Source organism: Lactuca virosa, chromosome 8 (assembly GCF_052849685.1).
Source record: "Lactuca virosa cultivar CGN04683 chromosome 8, Lactuca_virosa_CGN04683_v6, whole genome shotgun sequence".
Taxonomy (NCBI): Eukaryota; Viridiplantae; Streptophyta; class Magnoliopsida; order Asterales; family Asteraceae; genus Lactuca; species Lactuca virosa.
Genome location: NC_136433.1, coordinates 219,793,756 through 219,815,006, shown reverse-complemented (window position 1 = coordinate 219,815,006; position 21,251 = coordinate 219,793,756). Strand labels below are relative to the sequence as shown.

The 21,251-nt window shown below is 34.3% G+C and overlaps 1 protein-coding gene and 1 pseudogene across 2 annotated transcripts; one reads left to right on the top strand and one right to left on the bottom strand.

Moving 5' to 3' along the window:
• Nucleotides 1-12,149: 12,149 nt before the first annotated feature.
• LOC145132614 (phosphoinositide phosphatase SAC7-like) lies at nucleotides 12,150-17,901 on the top strand. The gene is made up of 20 exons (XM_079067471.1): nucleotides 12,150-12,557; nucleotides 13,185-13,265; nucleotides 13,571-13,698; nucleotides 13,802-13,893; nucleotides 14,026-14,087; nucleotides 14,534-14,586; nucleotides 14,669-14,702; nucleotides 14,913-14,993; nucleotides 15,279-15,385; nucleotides 15,627-15,713; nucleotides 15,879-15,956; nucleotides 16,102-16,172; nucleotides 16,279-16,377; nucleotides 16,454-16,553; nucleotides 16,629-16,737; nucleotides 16,834-16,906; nucleotides 17,003-17,096; nucleotides 17,196-17,288; nucleotides 17,374-17,440; nucleotides 17,527-17,901. The coding sequence occupies exons 1-20, from the start codon at nucleotides 12,410-12,412 to the stop codon at nucleotides 17,652-17,654; spliced, it is 1,785 nt and encodes a 594-aa protein (XP_078923597.1). The 5' UTR covers nucleotides 12,150-12,409; the 3' UTR covers nucleotides 17,655-17,901.
• A 1,679-nt stretch (nucleotides 17,902-19,580) lies between these two features.
• On the bottom strand, nucleotides 19,581-20,973 carry LOC145134333 (dehydrodolichyl diphosphate synthase 6 pseudogene; annotated as a pseudogene). Its single transcript, XR_013719076.1, has 2 exons — nucleotides 20,834-20,973; nucleotides 19,581-20,586 (listed from the first exon to the last, which is right to left on the bottom strand). The product of XR_013719076.1 is annotated as a dehydrodolichyl diphosphate synthase 6 pseudogene (transcript).
• Between the last annotated feature and the right edge of the window lie 278 nt (nucleotides 20,974-21,251).

The window sequence follows — 21,251 nt, the reverse complement described above, 5'->3', positions numbered from 1 at the left end:
ATAGTTGGATTTCACTTAACCCGTTAAAGAAACAACTTATTTCTAAAGAAAATTGAACATTTTAAAAGTGTACACAACTCGAATGTCGACAGACACCACATATAGAAAAATTATTAGTTGAACCCAGAACCGGTCACCAGACCGGTTCAACTAAAAAAATGGTTTTTAAAACATTGGGTAAACAAATGATATTAATTATTGCTCCTTAACATTGAATATTGTTGGACTTGCAGATCACGAGCATTTGTATAACGAGTTACTCTTTTTCTTCGATGGAAAGTATCAAACATCAACCGTTAAGGCAAGTCTCTCTTGACCCAATCGCAAGTTGTATAGTGGCGTTTGTCTTTGGTGAAAACTTAGTACTCTTCTTGCAGGTGTTCTTTTCTTTTATAAAAGCTTTCGTTCCAAAAAAGGGTCGGGTGCTTTCTATTGAGGACTAAAGGTGTTCTTTTCTTTTATAGAAGTTTTCGTTCCAAAAAAGGGTCGGGTGCTTTCTATCGAGGACTAAATAGACTTCAGTTATCGTCACTATAATTAGGATAGAACACCCCTCTTTTTAAACAACCGTACTCCATAACTAAATAAATTTTAAAACAGCCACCTTGTGTGTAAAGCATGTAGGAGCGATTTTGTCACACCCCCAGACCAGACGGCGGAAACGTCCGGAGGCGGGTGACTTCATTGTGCAGTATCATAACAATTGAATATAAATAAAAACAGAGCAATCCAAACATCATACATTGAGATAACAAACTTACATTGTTTACATATTGTATTTGTCCTTCGAATTACACAAAAGAGACATAAGCAGAAAAATCTAAACTACAGCTAAATAGTCTTGCATCCGCGTCCCTTGTTACCTGCTTACCAGATCCCCAAGAATACAAGTCGTTTTGAAAAGCGTCAACTAAAAAGTTGGTGAGTTCATAAGCATTTTTGTATAAAATCGTTTACACTTGTTTAGAATCGTTCTCATTGTACTTTCAAAAAATCCGATATTTTCTATGAAATCGTTTGAAGCCTTGCTTTGAAAATCATGGATATATGTGTGCATGTCGTTACTTTTGTTCATCTTTATAAGGAATGATTTTGAAAAGTAGTAAAATTTATAAAGGCGAGTTGTGTTTGAGAATAGTTCTTTTGAATAGTAGTAGTCAACCGTTTCCAGAAAAATCCCTTATTTTCAAAAAGAGAATATGGTTGAAAATTTTGTTCCTCTTATCGAGTAAAATTGAGTGTGCGTTCTAGTTTATCATTATCGAAATCGTAGAAAATCGTTTTCTCCAGAAAATCCTATATTTTCTGCTATAAAATATTCGTAAGTTCTAGTTCCAACTATGTATATGTGTGGGTTAGTTTATCGTTTTCAAAATCGTTTACAAACGATTTCCATAGAGTCCTACGCTTTTTAATTTGTAAAATAGCAGTATTACGACTCTATACTTGTTAGGAGAAAGAATCAACATGGCAATTGTGAACTTTCTACGCGATGGGACAGTCGACGCAACAAATGCGGACCATCACCTGTCATGTGTAGCACAGTCAACACAACGTGCCAAAATTTATTTATGAGGTTTTCCTTACATAAATTTCTAGATGACATAACATATTCTAGTGAGTCGTTATAACCATACTAATCTGACGGAGTGCCTGTTTTGGCGTTTCTCAGGCGCCCTCGGTTTGGAAAAGACATTTGTCACCCTAGACTGGTCTGTCTAGCTGTAGCGAACAGCGAAGGTGCGGGGTGTCAACCCCATATAGATCTATACACAAATTCCCGCTCTCCCTCCAGGAGACTCTGGCTATAACTCCTTACAGGACTTTAGACGTACACTAATATTTTTATATTTAGGTACTTTTGAGATTTGTCTGACTAGAATATTAACAACCTTTTGAGCAATCGTTAGAGATCCATTATTTGTTAGATAAATAATGAAATTCATACTCATTGAATAGAAATATCGTTCTCGTTCCATATCGTTGATTGTGCTCGTTCGTTCCTTTTCGTTTATTGAAAAATAAGTCATTTTTGTCAAGAGAAAAAGTGTCAAGTTATAATTTGTATAAATTTATAACTGACGGTTATGACTCGCATTTTCTGTTTTATGATATATAGAAGATTACTTATGTTCTTGGAGGTTTTACGACAACAGTTTATGACATGCAAATATTTCTGTCATAAAGGCTTTAATCGTACATTTTCTTGAAGCAAATATTTATATTAAATATTCATAAAATACTCCCTATCAGTTTGCAAGAAGTCATTGATAGGGCATAAAGTTCCAAACTTTGAAGATTCTAGAAATAGTGACCACTTATAAGGTCTATTTTAGCAACTTTTTTATTTCTAGATATGTAATAAGGGGGTATATTGGACACACCCAAAAACCTTGAATGACTCTTTTTGTATACAAAGTATTCTTTTTGTGGTGATTTTTAAACATTTTTATGATTTTCATGAAATCTGTGAAGTTTCACGTTCATGAAGATTGAAATAAAATAATAATATTTCAACTCACACACTAAACATACAAATACATGCAATTATCCAAGAATTTAGACAAGATTTGACTTGTATTCTCCCCCAAAAACAATAGAAATCTCGAAAAAAAAATAGGGGTATGAAGCTCACCTTGAGTTGGTTGAGGAGTTGTTTGGAGTTATGGAGTGAAGATCTCAAGCTAAAACTTTTCGCTGAGATGAGGAACTCCTCTGGCAAGAATGTTGTCCTAAGGTTGATTATCACATATTATTATGAGTAAAATAATATGGATTCATCTTGAAGATTATATAAAATCTTAGATGAGTGGAGAACTTACTTTAGAAAAACTCCAGGGAAGATTTGAGAATTTTGCTTCCAGCAAGATCCTTAACTTTGCTCTTGGGAGGAGTATTTGAGAGAAAATGAGAGTGTTCTTAGGATTTTACTGAATATGGATATGAGAAGTGAGAGAGTAGTTCACGTTTTCAATAAGGGAAGATAAGGAGTGATTTGACATTTGCTTGGAGTACTAGTGGGTAATGTCTATCACTAAGGGTTAATGCATAGATTACTGGGATTTGCATGGGAGCTCCGTTTTCGACGTTCTTTATATCCACGCGTATGTGAGATTATGCTCTACAACTCTCGTTTAGACTCCGTCGGTTAATTTTGAATTTATTTTTATTATATTATTTTTAGTAGGCCGGGACAGGAAAACTCCGTTACAAATTCATAACTTCTTTATCTGCCGTCCGTTTTCGTCTGTCTTTTTACCGTTGGACTACTATTGACGAGATCTTTGATTCTCGTTTAGATTGTTTCGGCTAGAAACCATTCGATCTCATATTCGAACTTTGGGCTGCATACCGCTAAGCTGAAACTTAGAAAAATCATAACTACCTCATACGAAGTCAGATTTAGACGTTCTTTTTATGCACGTTCTCGGTTTAACGTATTCTACGACTTTCGTTTAGATCACTAAGGCTAAATATCACTCTATCTTAAATTCATATTTTACGTCATACAGCGTCGTGCCGTTTCTGTCGCGAAACTTCGACAGGTCATAACTTCTTCATTATAACTCGGATTTCGGCATTCTTTACATATTCGGAATCCTTGTCACGACCACTACGTCTTCATGTATCGATATCGGTTCTATCTAACATTTTATTTTTACGCTTATCTTTATTCTTAATTCAATTAAGCCACACAATTAAGCATAAAACACATAATACTCAAATAATACACTCTTATTATTTCGAAATAAGTTACAAAGGTTAACCTAGACTATTATATCAATATTTATGCCTAGCCCTAAAACACGGGCGTTACAAAAGGCTTCATTCCAGTCTCCTGGTATCTCATCCAATGGCACTCATCTTCATCTTCAAGGGACATTTTTCGAGATTTAAGCTTTAAAAAGAAGGATCACATTCCTTATAATGGTCAAAGTAGCTCTCTTCATCCTTTCAACACAAATGCACCACCTCCTGAAAGCCATATTGTATCCAACACCATCTCCAATTTACATTGGAAATGATACACATCTCTTTCGGTCAAACACACATCTCCAAACCATTCCCCTTCAGTCACCACCGCCATTTCCGCAAGAACATATAACGAACAACAAAAGTAACAAGGTAATGATCAATCATATTCCTAACAAATGTAAATTCAAAATTGCAATGAAGCCCTTTAGGTTTATTGGGCTTTAGGGGCTAATAGTTAGATCGATAAAATTATGTGCAAAACCTTCTCTTTGGTCGACATTGTTCGTAAATGGTGGCTCCGTGACATATCAAATATTTGACTACACCTGTTGCTGCATGTACCAAGATTGTATGTGCCCAAGTTCAGCCTATCGAAATCGTTTTTTCCTTCATATTAAGCAAGTTTTAATTTATAATCTAAGAAATTTAGACCAATTGCATTTTGCTTCAACTTGATTTCTCCCACTTTTGGATCGGGGATTTCAACATCTTCCCATGTCAAGACTTATAAAAGAAAAGAAATTTAATACCATTAGTTAGTCTCCATTAAGTGTAAAAAAGAACAAAAGACTGTAAAGAAGGTGAACACTGACCTTATGCCTGAAGAAAATGATGAACAAGAGAGGGAGATGAATTGTGTGTATGTATGAGAGGGAGAGAGAGAGAGAGAGAGAGAGAGAGAAAAGGAGAAGGAGGGAGACATATAATTTCCCCTATAATAAACAAATAAATAATTAGACCAAATAAATGATTTGACGTTAGGAGTAACCCAATTACGCCTTCATTTTGTCAAAAATGACTATTTAAACCAAACAAAATCCACCTTATGCCCAGATAAAACAACAAACATAGTTTAGGGACTGATTATACCAATTCCAAAAATATTGTCGGGCTAAAATGTCATTCCATAGTTTTTGTAAAAAACATTCGTGTCTTAGAAAAAGACAATGATTTCTAAGGTAACGAAATTTGTTCCATATACATATTTAGTCACTTAAGTTTTTTTGCTACACATATTACCATTAAAACTTGTTTTTGATGTTTAAAATATACAATTATGACCAGTAATATCCGGTCATAATGATTTATTTTGAATACCATAATAGAGTTCAATAGTAAGGCATAAAAATAAATATCTTAAATGATTAAATATTTACAGAGAACAAATATTGTTATCCTTACGAATTATAATCACATACAAGTAATTTATAAATATGTGGGTTATGAATTATAATGGTAATATAATTTATGTTTTGTTTTGTTGTAAAATACGACGGATCCAAATTGACTTAAATAATATTAGCTCAATGCGGAATGGGATCAAAAATTATCAAAGCGTAATAATCACAACGTAATACGAATAAAATAAATAGAATAGAGACACAGGAATTTACGTGGAAACCCAAATCGGGAAAAAACCACGGGCGGAGGAAGCCGAGAAACAATTCACTATAATTTGCAGTGTTTACAGGGATTATGAAAGAGATTACAAATAGAGTGGGAGAGCTAAAATATACGGTGGTGTATCAATATATATATATATATATATAATGCTTTACTATACATATATATATATATATATATATATATATATATATATATATATTTGATTTGGTTCGTGGGTTATTATTTTTCAAGCCTTCTGGCTATGTATATATATATATATATATATATATATATATATATATATATATATATATATATTTGATTTGGTTCGTGGGTTATTATTTTTCAAGCCTTCTGGCTTAGGCTATTTATAGCCAAAAGAGAACATATGAAAAGGAAAGAAAAAGCCGTCCATAATTGTAGGTGAAGAAGAAGTTAGGCGCCCCACATGTAACTCACCGTCCATTCTCATTTTCAATTTCACACTTATATTACTATTCATAGTCAAACTATGAATAGTAAATGATAAGTTACAGAAATAACCCTTGAACTATTTGTCACTTGCTAATTTTGGAGGCAACTTTTCCACAATCTCCACCTTGACATCAAAATTAAGCAAGTCATGCTTTACGATTAGTCAAAACCTATAGCTCACCAAACTCTAAAACTTCCATAAGAACCTGCAAATTTTATATAGAGAAAAAATTGTTTCCGAAAAATAAATAATACTTCCTCCACCACGAGCCTTCAGGCTCAACTGCGATCAGAAACACCCACCATGTCCAAACATAATTTGAACTTGGCTATAGGAAGACTTTTAGTGAACATATCAGCGGGATTATAATCTGTATGAATCTTGTCCACAACACAATCACCTTTTTCAATGATATCCCGCACAAAATGATAACGAATATCAACATGCTTTGTTCGGTCATGAAACATTTGATCTTTACTCAAGAAGATAGCACTCTGGTTGTCACAGAAAACTGTGGTCACCTTTATTCTATCATCGAGTTCTCCAAATAACCCCTTCAACCAGATATCTTCCTTAACTGCTTCTGTAATCGCCATGTACTCTGCCTCGGTAGAAGACAGGGCAACTGTAGACTGTAACTGGGCTTTCCAACTAACAGCACAACCATTTAGAGTAAACACATACCCTGTAATTGATCTTCGTTTATCCAAATCTTTGCCATAATTTGAATCAACATATCCGAACACCCCAGTGTTAGATTTACCAAAACTTAAACACGTAGAAGACGTGCCGCGTAAATAACGAAAAATCCACTGTACTGCTTTCCAGTGTTCTTTCCCTGGGTTCGCCATGTATCTACTAACCATGCTAACAGCATAAGCCAAATCAGGGCGCATGCAGATCATAGCATACATCAAAGATCCAACAGCACTAGAGTATGGAACACGTGCCATGTAAGCCATATCAGTCTCATTAGTAGGACTCAAAGCGGATGATAGCTTGAAATGAGCTGCAAAAGGTGTGTTGACAAACTTTGTTTCGTGCATACTGAAGCGTCCTAGGACTTTCTCAATATAACTTTTCTGAGAAAGATACAAGATCCTAGACTTCCTGTCACGAATAATTTCCATACCTAAAATCTTTTTGGCAGCTCCTAAGTCCCTCATTTCAAATTCAGCTTTCAACTGGTCTTTTAACTTCTGAATCTCCTTCATATCTTTCGCTGCAATCAACATGTCATCCACGTACAAGAGTAAGTAGATCTTTGAACCATTGTCACCTTTCTTGAAATAAACGCAGCTATCATAGGTGCACCTGCTGAATTTGTGACTGGTCATGAAAGAATCGAACCTCTTGTACCATTGTCTAGGAGACTGCTTGAGGCCATAAAGAGATTTGTTCAACTTGCATACGTAGTTCTCCTTTCCAGGAACTACAAAACCTTCAGGTTGTTGCATAAAAATCTCTTCCTCAAGCTCACCATTTAGGAAAGTTGTAGTGACATCAAGTTGTTCTAACTCAAAATCGTTAGAAGCAACCAACCCCAACAACACACGAATGGAAGTATGTTTGACAACTGGGGAATAAATGTCAGTGTAATCAATACCAGGAATCTGACTGTAGCCTTTAGCTACTAACCGAGCTTTGTATCTTGGTTTATCATTTGGGTTGACAGGTTCCTTGAGCTTGTAGACCCACTTGCATTTAACTGGTCTCTTCCCTTTCGGAATAGGAACTAAATTCCAAGTACTGTTTCGCTGCAAGGATTCCATCTCATTTTGCATAGCGAGCATCCAATCATTTGAGTCTTCAGATTCGATAGCCTCGTCATAATTCGTAGGCTCCGTTGCGGACTCAATATTATCAGCAACAATAAAAGCATAGGCAACCAAATCAGATTCAGCATACCTCTTCGGAGGAATAATCTGTCTTCTTGGTCTATCTCTTGCAATGCTTGGAGTAGTAGCTTGTGGTTGTGAAGGTGTTGAATCTTCACCAACAACATGCTCATCCGACGAAGAAGAATCTTGATGCTGATTTGTACTCTGATTAGTGGTAGGTGAAGTAGGAAGCTCCACCTCCATTTGAGCATTCTCTTTATTTGCTTCGGATGATACATCTGATGCATCTGTTCTTTTAGAAGAGTCAGCAACTGGTTGAAATATAGCAGACTCATCAAAAGTAACATCTCTTGAGATGATAATTTTCTTCAAATCAAAGCTCCATAACTTGTAACCCTTTACACCTTGATTGTACCCAAGAAAAACACATTTGATTTCTCTTGGTTCTAGCTTCCCATTGTCAACTCGTGCATACGCTGGACATCCGAATGGTTTTAAATCTGAATAATTGGCAGCTTTACCGGACCATAATTCAAACGGAGTTTTCTTCTCGATTGCTCGTGACGGTGATCGGTTGATAACATAGCAAGCAGTCGAAGCAGCCTCCGCCCAAAAAGACTTTGGCAATTTGGAATTAGAAAGCATACACCGGACCTTCTCCATAATGGTGCGATTCATCCTTTCAGCTACACCATTTTGTTGAGGTGAATGGACTACTGTGCGATGTCGAGTAATGCCTTCCTTTTGACAATAGACATTAAACTCTTCTGAGCAAAACTCAAGTCCATTATCCGTACGAAGATACTTTACCACCAGACCTGATTGCTTTTCAACCTGAACTTTCCAATTTCTGAAGGTAGAGAAAACGTCTCCTTTATGTTTTAAGAAGAAAGACCACACCTTCCTGGAGAAATCATCAATAATAGTGAGCATATAAATAGCTCCATCTTTTGAAGCAACTCGAGCCGGTCCCCACAAATCCGAGTGAACATAATCAAGTGGTCCTTTCGTTGTATGGATACCACTTGCAAACCTCACTCGTTTTGCTTTGCCATATACACAGTCTTCACAGAAATCCAAATCAACAATCTTTTGTTGACCAAGTAAACCTCTTCGACTCAATTCTGACATGCCTTGAAAACTCATATGGCCGAGTCGAAGGTGCCAAAGACGGGACTGATCTGGATCAGAAAGAGACTTTGAAACAACAGCAGCATCACTCGAAATTGTTTGCCCGTCAAGAAAGTAAAGATCTGAGGTTTTTCGTTCGACTCTCAGTTTGTCGGAACCGTCTTTGAATACCCTGAGAACTCCACCTTTACCAGCAAACTCGTATCCCTTTTTGTCAAAGAAACTGAGAGATAACAAGTTTCTTCTGAGGTCAGGAACATATCTAACATCCCCCATGGTTCGAATAACTCCGTCAAACATACGGATCCTGACTGAACCATGTCCAAGAACTGGACATGTAGTATTGTTACTCATCAACACATAGCCCTGGTTAACCTTTTCAAATGTGTAAAACCAACTTTTGTTGTGACACATATGAAAAGTACAACCAGAGTCGAGTATCCAATCACCAGTGGAATCCAGTTTATCTGAATAAACTGTCAAAAGTTCTCCCATACCTTCGACCTCAGCTAGATCGGCTTCACCCGAAGTGCTAGCTTGTTTACCATTTGCTGCCGTCTTCTCTTTTTCTTTGTTCTTCAACTTGAAGCATTCTTCAAGCACATGTCCCTTCTTGTGACAATAGTTGCAAAACTTTCGTTTGCCTTTTGACTTGGATCTGGTTCTGTTGGAAGATTGAGAAGTTCTACTTCTCTCTGTTGTTCTTCCTCTGGCATTCAAACCTTCGGCTTTAGCATCACTTGAACCACCACCAGTAATATGCTTCATCTTCTCTTTGGAATCCAAAGCTGTATAGACTTCATCTAAAACTAGAGTGTCACGGCTATAGATAATAGTATCACGAAAATGGCTATAGGATTCTGGCAACGTCGATAGTAAGAATAGAGCCAAGTCTTCATCTTCATACTGAACATCCATATTCTCTAAGTTATTTACTAACTCTTTAAATGTGGATATATGTTCAGCTAAAGAGCCTCCTTCAATCATCTTGAGATTGAACAACCGTTGCTTCAAATGCAACTTGTTTGGTAAGCTCTTAGTCATCAACAGTTGCTCCAACTTTAGCCATAAAGAAGCCGCTGACGTTTCTTTTAGAACATCTTGCAAAACATCGTTTGACAAGTGCAAACGAATCTGATCTTTCATCTCCTTTTCTTCTTCGGTCCATGTATCGGGCATCATATTGAAACCCAAGAGCGCCTTGTGTAAATCCATCTGAATGAGAATGTCTCTCATCTTTACTTGCCACAACGGAAATCGGGTGTTACGATCCAGTAGTGGAATATCGTATTTTACCGAAGACATGATTAATTACTTGATAAAATGATCCCAACGAGCTAATATCACAACCTGGATGCTCTGATACCAATTGTTGTAAAATACGACGGATCCAAATTGACTTAAATAATATTAGCTCAATGCGGAATGGGATCAAAAATTATCAAAGCGTAATAATCACAACGTAATACGAATAAAATAAATAGAATAGAGACACAGGAATTTACGTGGAAACCCAAATCGGGAAAAAACCACGGGCGGAAGAAGCCGAGAAACAATTCACTATAATTTGCAGTGTTTACAGGGATTATGAAAGAGATTACAAATAGAGTGGGAGAGCTAAAATATACGGTGGTGTATCAATATATATATATATATATATATATATATATATATATATATATATATATATATATATATATATATATATATATATATATTTGATTTGGTTCGTGGGTTATTATTTTTCAAGCCTTCTGGCTTAGGCTATTTATAGCCAAAAGAGAACATATGAAAAGGAAAGAAAAAGCCGTCCATAATTGTAGGCGAAGAAGAAGTTAGGCGCCCCACATGTAACTCACCGTCCATTCTCATTTTCAATTTCACACTTATATTACTATTCATAGTCAAACTATGAATAGTAAATGATAAGTTACAGAAATAACCCCTGAACTATTTGTCACTTGCTAATTTTGGAGGCAACTTTTCCACATGTTTATATTTAGTCCTTTTAGTTTTTTATTGTCCACATATTATCATTGAACTTGTTTGGACTGTTCACATTACATCCTTATGACCTGACCGATTGGTGTAGGTAACATACTTTAGGTTTTGTTCATATTTAGTCCATTACACTTTTTTATCCATATATTACCATTGAACTTGTTTAGAGTGTCCATATTATATCCTTGTGGACTTGTTTCGACTGTTGACATTACATCCTTATGACATGGCAGCTTTGGGCGTCTTCTATGTTACCATTGAACTGCATTTCTACTAGTCTGTATGAGAGATGTTTCAGTTTGAGCTTGGTCCTACTCAATCTTTCATCTTCTATAAATTGTCATAACTCCTTTAATTGAAGTCGGAATGCCATGATTTTTTTCAACACATCGTTTGTTGTATACTTCATTCTAGACTATATAAACACCTTATTTGGTTGCATGTTGATTGAGTTACAGATCCCGAAACATAACGTATCAAAGCTGAATTTATGTTATTTGAACATTGAGTTTACTTTTTGTACTTCATTTTAGACACTATAAACACCTGATTTCTTTATCTAGTGGGTTAATTTTTTATGGTTGATTTGATATTATTTTAATCATTTTGTCTCAAAGCATTAACTAGTTGTACCAATTGCATAAGGACATGTACCCATTCCGACCGAGCATTTAACAAAAAAACCAGAACCGATGTAGTCTAACCGATCCAATTATCGTTCTCATTATTGGTCTAAAGCGGTTCCGATTCTAAATCGGGTCCGGTCCGATTCGGACCGGTTGCTCACCCTAGTACTACTAAGTCTTATTGGTTTGGTTAACATTTACCTGACCAACTACCTAATACTACGCATGCTCATCAAACAGCGAGACTGGTCCCCAAAGACCAAACCGTTTCTCTAGTGATGTGGATAAACTATTGTAAAAAAGGTTAATGACTTATAAGGTAACATAGTTTAGATTTTGTTCACATTTGGTCTCTTATATTTTTTTTGTCCATATATTACCATTAAATATGTTTGGACTGTTCACATTAGATCCTTATGCCCGGTTAAAACCTACATAACGTTATAAGAAATAGGGATGTAATATGAATGATCAAAACAAATACAATGATAATATATGGACAAAAAATAACTTAAAAAGATTTAACGTGAATAAAACCTATACTATGTTCCTTAATAAGTTTATCCTTATATATTTTTCAAAATTAGTTTTTATTAGAATATTTTTTTCATATTTTTATAAGCTATTCACATTTGGTCATTTTGGTGATTAGACTATTATAAAATCAGGGTAATAAACTTAATTAACTTTTAAGATTTGAACATGAATTATTGATCGATTTGATTATCTTTCCAATATTCTAACGTGGGTAGCACAGAGACATAATTTGAAGCATCTGGTTCCTTCATAAGCATTCAAGTTCTTCAAGATCTAATCCAAGCCCTTCCATTAACAACCGGCCGGCCGCTATACACATTTCTCTTCATTGATTCTTCACTCTCTCCCATCTCCGTCTTCAATTTTTCTCCTATCTGTTTCCATATAATTCAATTCTGCTGAAACTGATAGTTACGAAGGGATCGGAGGACAAAAAAATGTTGGCCAAGGCAGATCCTTCTCAGAAATTGTATACGCGTATGAGATTATGGGAGTATTCTGATCAATTTGTTGTGGAGCCTAGTGATGGTTCTTCTGGATCTTGTTTGGCAATCAGTCGTCTTAATGGGGCCCTGACTCTCCTTGGTTTGTTCTCGATTTCATTACTTTCTCTTCGATTTGGAACTTATTGAATTTGTATTGAAATATCATGTTGTACAAGACTATAATTTTGGTGGAGGGGTTTACCTTAATTACAATAAGCCACGAGATTTGATCATCTCACATCTGCTGTAGAATAAGTTCCGATGCTGAAAAACTATTTGAAGTTTGTAATTTAGTTTAGTAATCCATGTACAATATACTACTCGATTAGATTAGAATGTTTTCCTTCATTTCCATTAAAATTTCCAGACAATTTTCATTTTGTGTTGTCTCTATGAATTACAACATTTCCTCTTTTGCAACCTAATTTGCCAATTGTGATTGTTACCTAGGATAGATGCTCATCCACTGGAAGTAGAGTAGAAGTAGGATATATCTCCCTAGTTAGTTTGTAAAATTGCAATAAATAACAACACATACTTTTACTAAATTTCTAATATGATGAATGGACTTCAAAAGTCATTATTCAAACCAATATACTTTTATAAATAGATTGTTTTAGATCATTTCTGAGATCCAGATGATTTTTATTGTTGTTGATGAAAGTTGTATGGTTTATGATTATTATAAATCTTGGCTAATGTTTTATCACTGTTTCCTTTTATGTAGATGAACTTCCAAACTCTACTGGCCACTCTCCAAAAGTTCAGACCATTTTTGGTGTTGTTGGGATGCTAAAGCTTTTGGCAGGTGGGATGATAAATATAGTAGTATATATATTTTTTATCATTATATTAATTAACTGTATATCTGTGTAATGCCTACTTGCTTTTGGATTTTGTTTGTAATAAGTCCAAACATGCTATATAATGACATAAGTTTGATTAAAAATTATAAGGATTTGCATTATTCACGGATCAAGTAATCAGTTTCTAGTTTTTGGGTAAACTGATTTTGATTTTGATTAGAAGTAGTTGTGAGAAAACTGATGATTGAGATAAATGTAAAATTACCAAACTGTCCCTAGGTTTTAAGCAACTGTTTTTCCTTTTCAGGATCATATCTATTTGTCATATCTGAACGTGAATGTGTTGGATCCTACTTGGGTCATCCCATTTTCAAAGTTTCAAAGTTAAAAGTCCTTCCATGTGATCATTCAGTGAAAAACTCTCCTGAAGAACAGGTGAATGCAATTATGAAATGAACTTCTCTTTTAATTTTTTAAATCTGTTTGTTTGTTGTTATCTTTACTGTATATTTAATATTATATAATCTAATTCTGGCAGAAAAAGACAGAGTCCGAGTTTTCTGCCATGTTAAAAGTTGCAGAGAAGACTCCTGGCCTCTACTTTTCATATGATGTTAACATAACATTAAGGTTCATCTTTTTTATAAAATATAACATGTCTTTCCTTTAAAAATCTATTTTTAGAAAGAAGATTGGTTTTTAAAGTCTAGTGATCAAATTAGAAACCAAGTGAACCTTTTTCTATCATTTTTATCTTTTCAGTGCACAACGGTTGAATGACTTGGGTGATGAATCGAGGCTTCTTCCTCTTTGGAGACAGGCAAGTGTTCCCTTTTAAGTAGAGGGGGTAATTTAGTCCATTTATGTGAAAATGAGTCAATTTCGGTTATATTTTTATTGATAAAAAGATAGCTGGAAAGAAAGTGGATCTAATAAGTTGAACAAGTTAAAAGTTGCTCAAAGTATAACCAAATGTTTACAACCTCCCAAATCATTTTATTCAAAAAACTAAATCTTTTTTTTTTTTTAATAATAGTTTCCTGTCATTATATTTAATATATAATGGTTTATGAAGTTAAGAAATAGAAAAAAAGTTAACAGGTCAACCCAACCCGTTTGACCCATTTCTTTTATATGTTTTTAATTGTATCTACACCCATGCATATCTATACAAAAATGGTGCTTTTTGGCATAAAGATTGCCAATTTACATTTTCCTATTATATATAAATATATTTATTATACACTTGTAATTTTTGTGTCACAGGCAGAGCCTCGTTTTCTTTGGAACAATTATATGTTGGAAATTCTCATTGATAGCAAGGTTTGTTTTTTCATGTCTAAAAATCTAATTTCTTCATCTTTCATAAATCTGAATACCTGAATTTACCATTATCTCCTTGCAGCTTGACAAGTACATGCTTCCTGTCATCCAAGGGTGTATCCTTTTTAAAAAATATATATATATATATATATATATATATATATATATAATAGAATGAGTATGAGTGTGTTATGTATGTGAGATAAAGAAAGAGAGAGCTCATAGTTATCAATTTCTATAAATGTGGGACAATTGCTACATCTGTCTCCATTTGGGATACATTATTAAATCATAAAAGTTTTTGTTTTTCCTCAATTTATAATCAGCTTTTCAGAACTTTCAGTCAACTATTGGAAAAGATACAATAGATGTCACCCTAATTGCAAGAAGATGCACTAGGAGAACTGGTATGTATGCTTCTCAATTAAAGAGTTAAATGCAAATACTTTCATTTCTTTCTATTGTAACATTGTACTTTGAAAATCATCCAAATACAAAGCCATTTTCACTGCTGTAATTTGGGTAGATTTTTCAAATTATGATGTCTTGATAAAAAATTAAAATGTTGGAATACAAAAGAAATGAAAGTAGATTGCTATTTTCTTGCATTTAACCCTAAATTAAATTAGGAAAATAGATATATAGGTTCACAAGTCGGTTTTCTTCAAGTATAAAGTTGTAAATATACACAGGGACACGAATGTGGAGAAGAGGAGCTGATTCTGATGGCTATGTTGCAAATTTTGTTGAAAGTGAACAAATTGTAAAATTAAATGGATTTACTGCATCTTTTGTGCAGGTATATATATATATTTATTTCTTAACTCCATTGTATAAATCTTTAATGTATTTGGAAATTGGAATGTATCTAAAGTGAATAAATAGTATCCAGTGTAACAGTTTTTGAAATTGCTTTATATATGTGTATATAAACTGAAATTTCACAATAATTGCATGTTGAAGAAAATAATTCTTATACAATTTATTTTTATCGAATCACATTATTACAAAAAAGAGTTTTTGGATTATTTATTTTGTAGGTCCGAGGATCAATGCCATTCTTATGGGAACAAGTTGTTGATTTGACATATAAGCCTAAGTTTCAGATTGTGAAACCTGAAGAAGCAGTGAGTATATACCAAATTTAAATAACTAACAATGTCTTCTTTCTTAGATTTGTGTTTATAATTATTGCAACATATTAAATAACAAATGAAAGTAAGTTTTTATTTATTGAATTTAGTTTCTACTTGATTTGTGTTAGTTTCTTACACTTAATATGAACTCTGCAGCCTCGAGTTGCTGAGAGGCATTTTCTGGATTTAAGGAAGAAATATGGAAATGTCATAGCTGTTGATCTTGTCAATAAGGTATGTAAAATTTTTAAATGTAAATACAATATATATAATTCTAACTCTATCCTATACATTACTTTAATATAAAAAATGAAAATTAAGCATATTAGAAGCTCATTAAACACCAAATAAAGAAATAATTTATTCTTTGTTATTTTAGGGTGGTGGTGAAGGGCGATTATGTGAAAAGTACGCCTCTTCAATACAAAATATTCTTAGTGATGATTTGAGGTAACAATTTTATCTCATATTTGCAATCTAATTAATTAAATGTTATTATTATTTAATTAATGCTATAATAAACAAATATATTAAAGTACATTGCTATTTTTTGTAGATACGTTCACTTTGATTTCCATAAGATCTGTGGACACATGCATTTTGAACGCCTATCTCTCCTTTATGATAAAATTGAGGAATTCCTTGTTAATAATAGGTACATTTCATCTTAATAAGTTATTAATAACTTAATTTTTTTTAGGATAAATGTTTTATTTGTCAAAAAATTATAGGTATTACTTGCTAAATGATAAAGGTGAAAAGATTGAAACCCAAATTGGAGTTGTAAGAACTAATTGTATTGATTGCTTAGATCGCACAAATGTTACACAGGTATATTATTATATCTCTACCTTTTTTTTTATATAAATTTATAAATCTTGATTCTTTTTGTTTTATTTTTTGTAGAGTATGATTGGGCGTAAAATGTTGGAACTCCAACTTCAAAGGCTTGGTGTTTTTGATGCTGAAAAAAAAATTAGCTCTTATCCTAATTTTGATGATTGCTTCAAAATATGTACGTATTTTTTATAACAAATTTCCTCTTTTAATCATGGATTTGTAGTCTCTTTATTATATATATAATATGTAAAATCATAATTTTATTTTTCAGTATGGGCAAATCATGGGGATGATATAAGCATTCAATATTCTGGCACCCCTGCTTTGAAAGGAGATTTTGTCAGGTAAATAGCAACCTACTTTCATTTGATTTGTTTTTTTTTTATTATTGTAAGGTTGATAAATAATTTATATAATTGTTTTTTTTTTTTTTTTTTAAGATATGGAAAAAGGACAAGCCAAGGGCTTGTTAAAGATGGTATAAGCGCCCTAACGCGCTATTACCTCAATAATTTCATTGATGGGACAAAACAGGTAATTTAATTATAAAGGCTAAGTGAAAAAATAGCAATGTATTTCCATTTACATGTTTAAATTATTTATTTATTTATTTATTAAATGTTATTCATATAGGATGCAACGGATCTACTACAAGGACATTACATTGTTTCCGTGTCTAGAGACATGGCTCCAAAAAAGCCCAAAAAGAGGGTCGAGTCCTATGCAGTGAGTATAATTTAAAAAATAATTATGGATTTCGGTTTTACCTTTTTTTATTTCTAATATTGATATTGTTTTTTGTTTTTTGGAGTCTTTCCCTCTTGCTTTTGCATTGATAGCCATGGGATTCTTTTTCGCCATGTTGTCACTAAGGCAAGGTGAGTTGGTTCAAAACCCCAATTAATCAATTTTCATTTTTTTCAACTTTTAATTAAATCTTTTTCTTTTTTGTTTTGTTTTGTAGTTCGAAATGATATTTGGCAACTAGTATTTTCCCTATTTTGGGGGGGATTAAGTTTAGCAATAGCAGCATTTGTGAAAGCTAATGGTCGGGTTTTCTGTAATCGACCCCGTCTACACATACCTTCATGATATGATTTTGGCTTGCAACCAAGGAACTCATTTTTTGGCCTCTTGGAAGAGAAAGAGCTTGTTCATTCATTATATAACATATATAATTATGTAATACTTTTTGGTTGTTTGAAATTATAGGTATTAAAATATAACTTTTTCCTCTTATTTTTCAAATATGTAAGTCAAATATTGGACTCACTTTTATCTTCTATCTTGTACAATGATTTGTTTTGATAAAAACATTTGAAGGAACTAAATTTTGGAATGAATTAGTGTGTTGAATGATATATATATATATATATATATATATATATATATATATATATATATATTTCCTTTCTTGTTACTTGTAGCAAAAGTATATAAATGAGATATCTAGTTTTTGGACCTTGCCAAAATGATAGGGACCATTTTGCACTAATTCAAAAACTCATCTAACACCCTCACCTCAGCTTAACTCCCCTACAAGGTGGATTGATCATTGATATGATAAAGAAACATTTATTTATACGAGTTTGTGACATACTCGCCAAATGCTCGACAAGAGGGAGTAAACCGGTCGTTGAGGGCTACAGTTAGCCAGGGTTTGGGCATGCCCCACAAATCAAGCACTTCTTATCCCTTTTGGGCTTGTTTTTTTCTTTGATTTTTGATGATTATTAGGGTGTTGTTGGTTTGTTTCATAATAATTAGTTTCTTTTTAGCATTAGGATCCATAATATTAAAAATTGAGATGCTAGTTTTTTTTTTTTGAAACGGCAAACTATCTAAACCTACTCCTAAATACCACCTATGTCTCCTAAGAGACTTGAACCCATGACCTTTCATTTGAGAGGATCACTCTTGACTGCTAGGCCAAAGGCCTTTTGGTTTATTCTTTTCATTATGAGTTGATTAACAAAAACTCTTATGAGAAAGTTATAAATTACTTCTTTTAATGATTCTATTCACACCCTCCATTTAGATGCACCATATGGTGGACAAATGTGTGTAGTTGGCCCCACACACATATGTCGATCATGGAAAGTGCATCCAGTATTGAGATACCAAATAGTAGCAACCGAAACTCACCATCTAAAGAATAGTGATTATTCTTGAGAGGAGTGAAGCTTAGGTGTTGTTTGGTTTGCAAAATGTTTCTAAAGGAATTGGAATTGGAATTGGAATTGGAAAAGGAATCTGTTAGGAATTTGAATCTAATTCCATATCCTGTTTGGTGGCGACGGTGGTAGTAGTGGTGGGTGATGGTGGCGGCGGTAGTGGTGGTAGTGATGGCGGCAGCGGTGGTAACGACGACGGTGGTGTTGGTGACAGCGATGGTAGTGGTGGGTGATGGTGGTGGTGGTGGTAGTAATAGCGGTGACGACGATGGTAATTGTGGTGTGTGATGGTAGTGGTGGCGATGGCTGTTGGTAGCGGGTAATAGTAGTGGTTGTGGTGACAGCAGTGGTTGTCTGTGGCAGGTGATGGTAGTGGTGGTGGTGGTGGCGGCGCTGGTGGTAGGTGGTGGTGGCAGTGGCTGTTGGTGGTCGGTAGCAGTAGTGGTGAGTGTTGGTTTTCTAATAAGTAAAGGGAGCGTTTTCGTAATTTGCCACTTTCCTTGATGAGAAGTAAAGTTTTTCATCCAACTTTGGAATGAATTCATTTTCTTCCATATGATGGAAAATTTATTTCATTTAGGAATCAATTTTCCCTCTAAGTCCAACCAAACATATGGATTCGAGGAATTAAAATCATTTTCTCTCGAATTTCAATCATTTTCTACCAACCAAACACGCCCTTAATATTTTTCTTGACTATATTCCTTCCCATCATAAGTTTTGGACTTTAATCAACATATGGGTGACTTTAGTATCGTCCTATATTTGGAAGTAGTGAACTACATTAACCAAAACATAACTCCTCTTGCTAAGCATGAAGGAAAATATGATATAACTCCACAAGTTTAAAACACAAGATCCATTAACAACATTAGTATGTAAGCCATTTTTGGGCATAATTTGATGAAACGTCTTACAAACCTAAATTGATATGAACTAACATAGTAAAATTACTTTAAACTTAAACACCTTATTATAATAATAATAATAATAATAAATAATAAATAACGTCATAAATCAAGCATCCTTCTTTTTCTTCTCCAAATAGAAATAATTCTTTTGGTATTTCAAGATCGCCCAAACAACATGTCGCAACCCCATCTCCGGCCACAACGCTTTCGGAGAATACAACAAACTGTTACAGGTCTGCCACAGCAAAAAGTTGCTCAGCCGCGTCTCGCCAGAGCTCCTCACCAGAATATCAGGATCCGGCGCCACCCCCATATACATCTTCTTCTCCAAATCCACCACTTTGATCACCTCCTCCTGCTCCTCCTCCTCTTCCCCAACTTTCCGGCGACTTTTCTCCTCGCAAGCTTCATAAATAGAACGCGGGATTTCATGCGACGAAGTATATGCCACACATACCAAAAGATAAGTTTTCGTGTTCATAGCCGTCGCTTCCATGGCTTTCTCCGCCGCTATTCTCACCGGATCAGAAAGCCGATTCAGATCCCCAATAAACAACACTCGGATTCCATACCGATTCACCATATCTAATTCTTTCAAAAACCCTTGGATTTTTTCGTGCATTAGATCCATTACGTATTGGACTTCATCTGGGCGTCTGTTGAAGTTATCGAGGCTGAATGCATAAACGGTGACGTATTTTACTCCCATCTCGTAGCAGTATTTTAGCAGCGACATGAGTGCTAGGAATCCGGCTTTGTGGCCTGCACCTTCTTCGAGCTTCCATTTTTTTGCAAATCTTCGGTTTCCATCCATGATGAACGCGATGTGTTCTGGGATTGGACCAGATGATATCACTCGAAACAAGAATCGTCTCATGATGTGTAATCCTCCTACGAACCTGCTAACGACGCCAGTTGTTCTTTCTTCTTCCATTTTTTCTGTTAGAAACAGGATTGAAGACACATCAAAATTTGATCATGATAGATATCAGAAATTGTTTTGTCAAATTATAGTTAAACACAGTGCTGCTATACGTTTATGAACGAAAACAATGGAGCTCAACACTGTAATACGGAGATTATGTGTAATCATAAAGAATTAAGTTGTGATCATCCAACAGTTGAGTCTCTGTTTGATGTCATTCGAGCAAGAATTGAAACAGGGTATGGAGAATTATAAACTTACAGTGCTTTAGTTTATGTTAGCGATGGATATCACTGGTGAAGAAGAGAACCCGCTTATTTCTGTTCATAAAAAAAACTTTCAAATTCATGATATATACTAAAAAAGACGGGGGCAGAGAGAATTAGTGAACGAAATTAAAGGGGAGATAAAATTGTTCAAGAACATTCCTTGGACCGGTCATCAACCTCATATATACACCTTAACTAAATTATCCTAATTTTTGTGAATAACATTTTCACAAAGAACATGTAATATTTATAAAATTAAAAATATTTGGAACATCTGTCCAACAACTTGCGGACGTGGAAGACTTTTGGTGAAGATATCTGCCACCTGAAGCTTGGTAGAAATGAACTTGGTGTAAAGTTTACTAAAAGCCACAAGTTCCCTTTTGGCGCGTTTGTGAGAAACAGGATTT

Bases quoted from the DNA above. Each gene is read 5' to 3' on its own strand.
- LOC145132614 (XM_079067471.1), top strand. From the start codon at position 12,410: ATGTTGGCCAAGGCAGATCCTTCTCAGAAATTGTATACGCGTATGAGA. The intron at 16,738-16,833 runs GTACGTATTTTT...TTTATTTTTCAG, and splicing joins TGATGATTGCTTCAAAATAT to TATGGGCAAATCATGGGGAT. The intron at 17,097-17,195 runs GTAATTTAATTA...TTATTCATATAG, and splicing joins TCATTGATGGGACAAAACAG to GATGCAACGGATCTACTACA.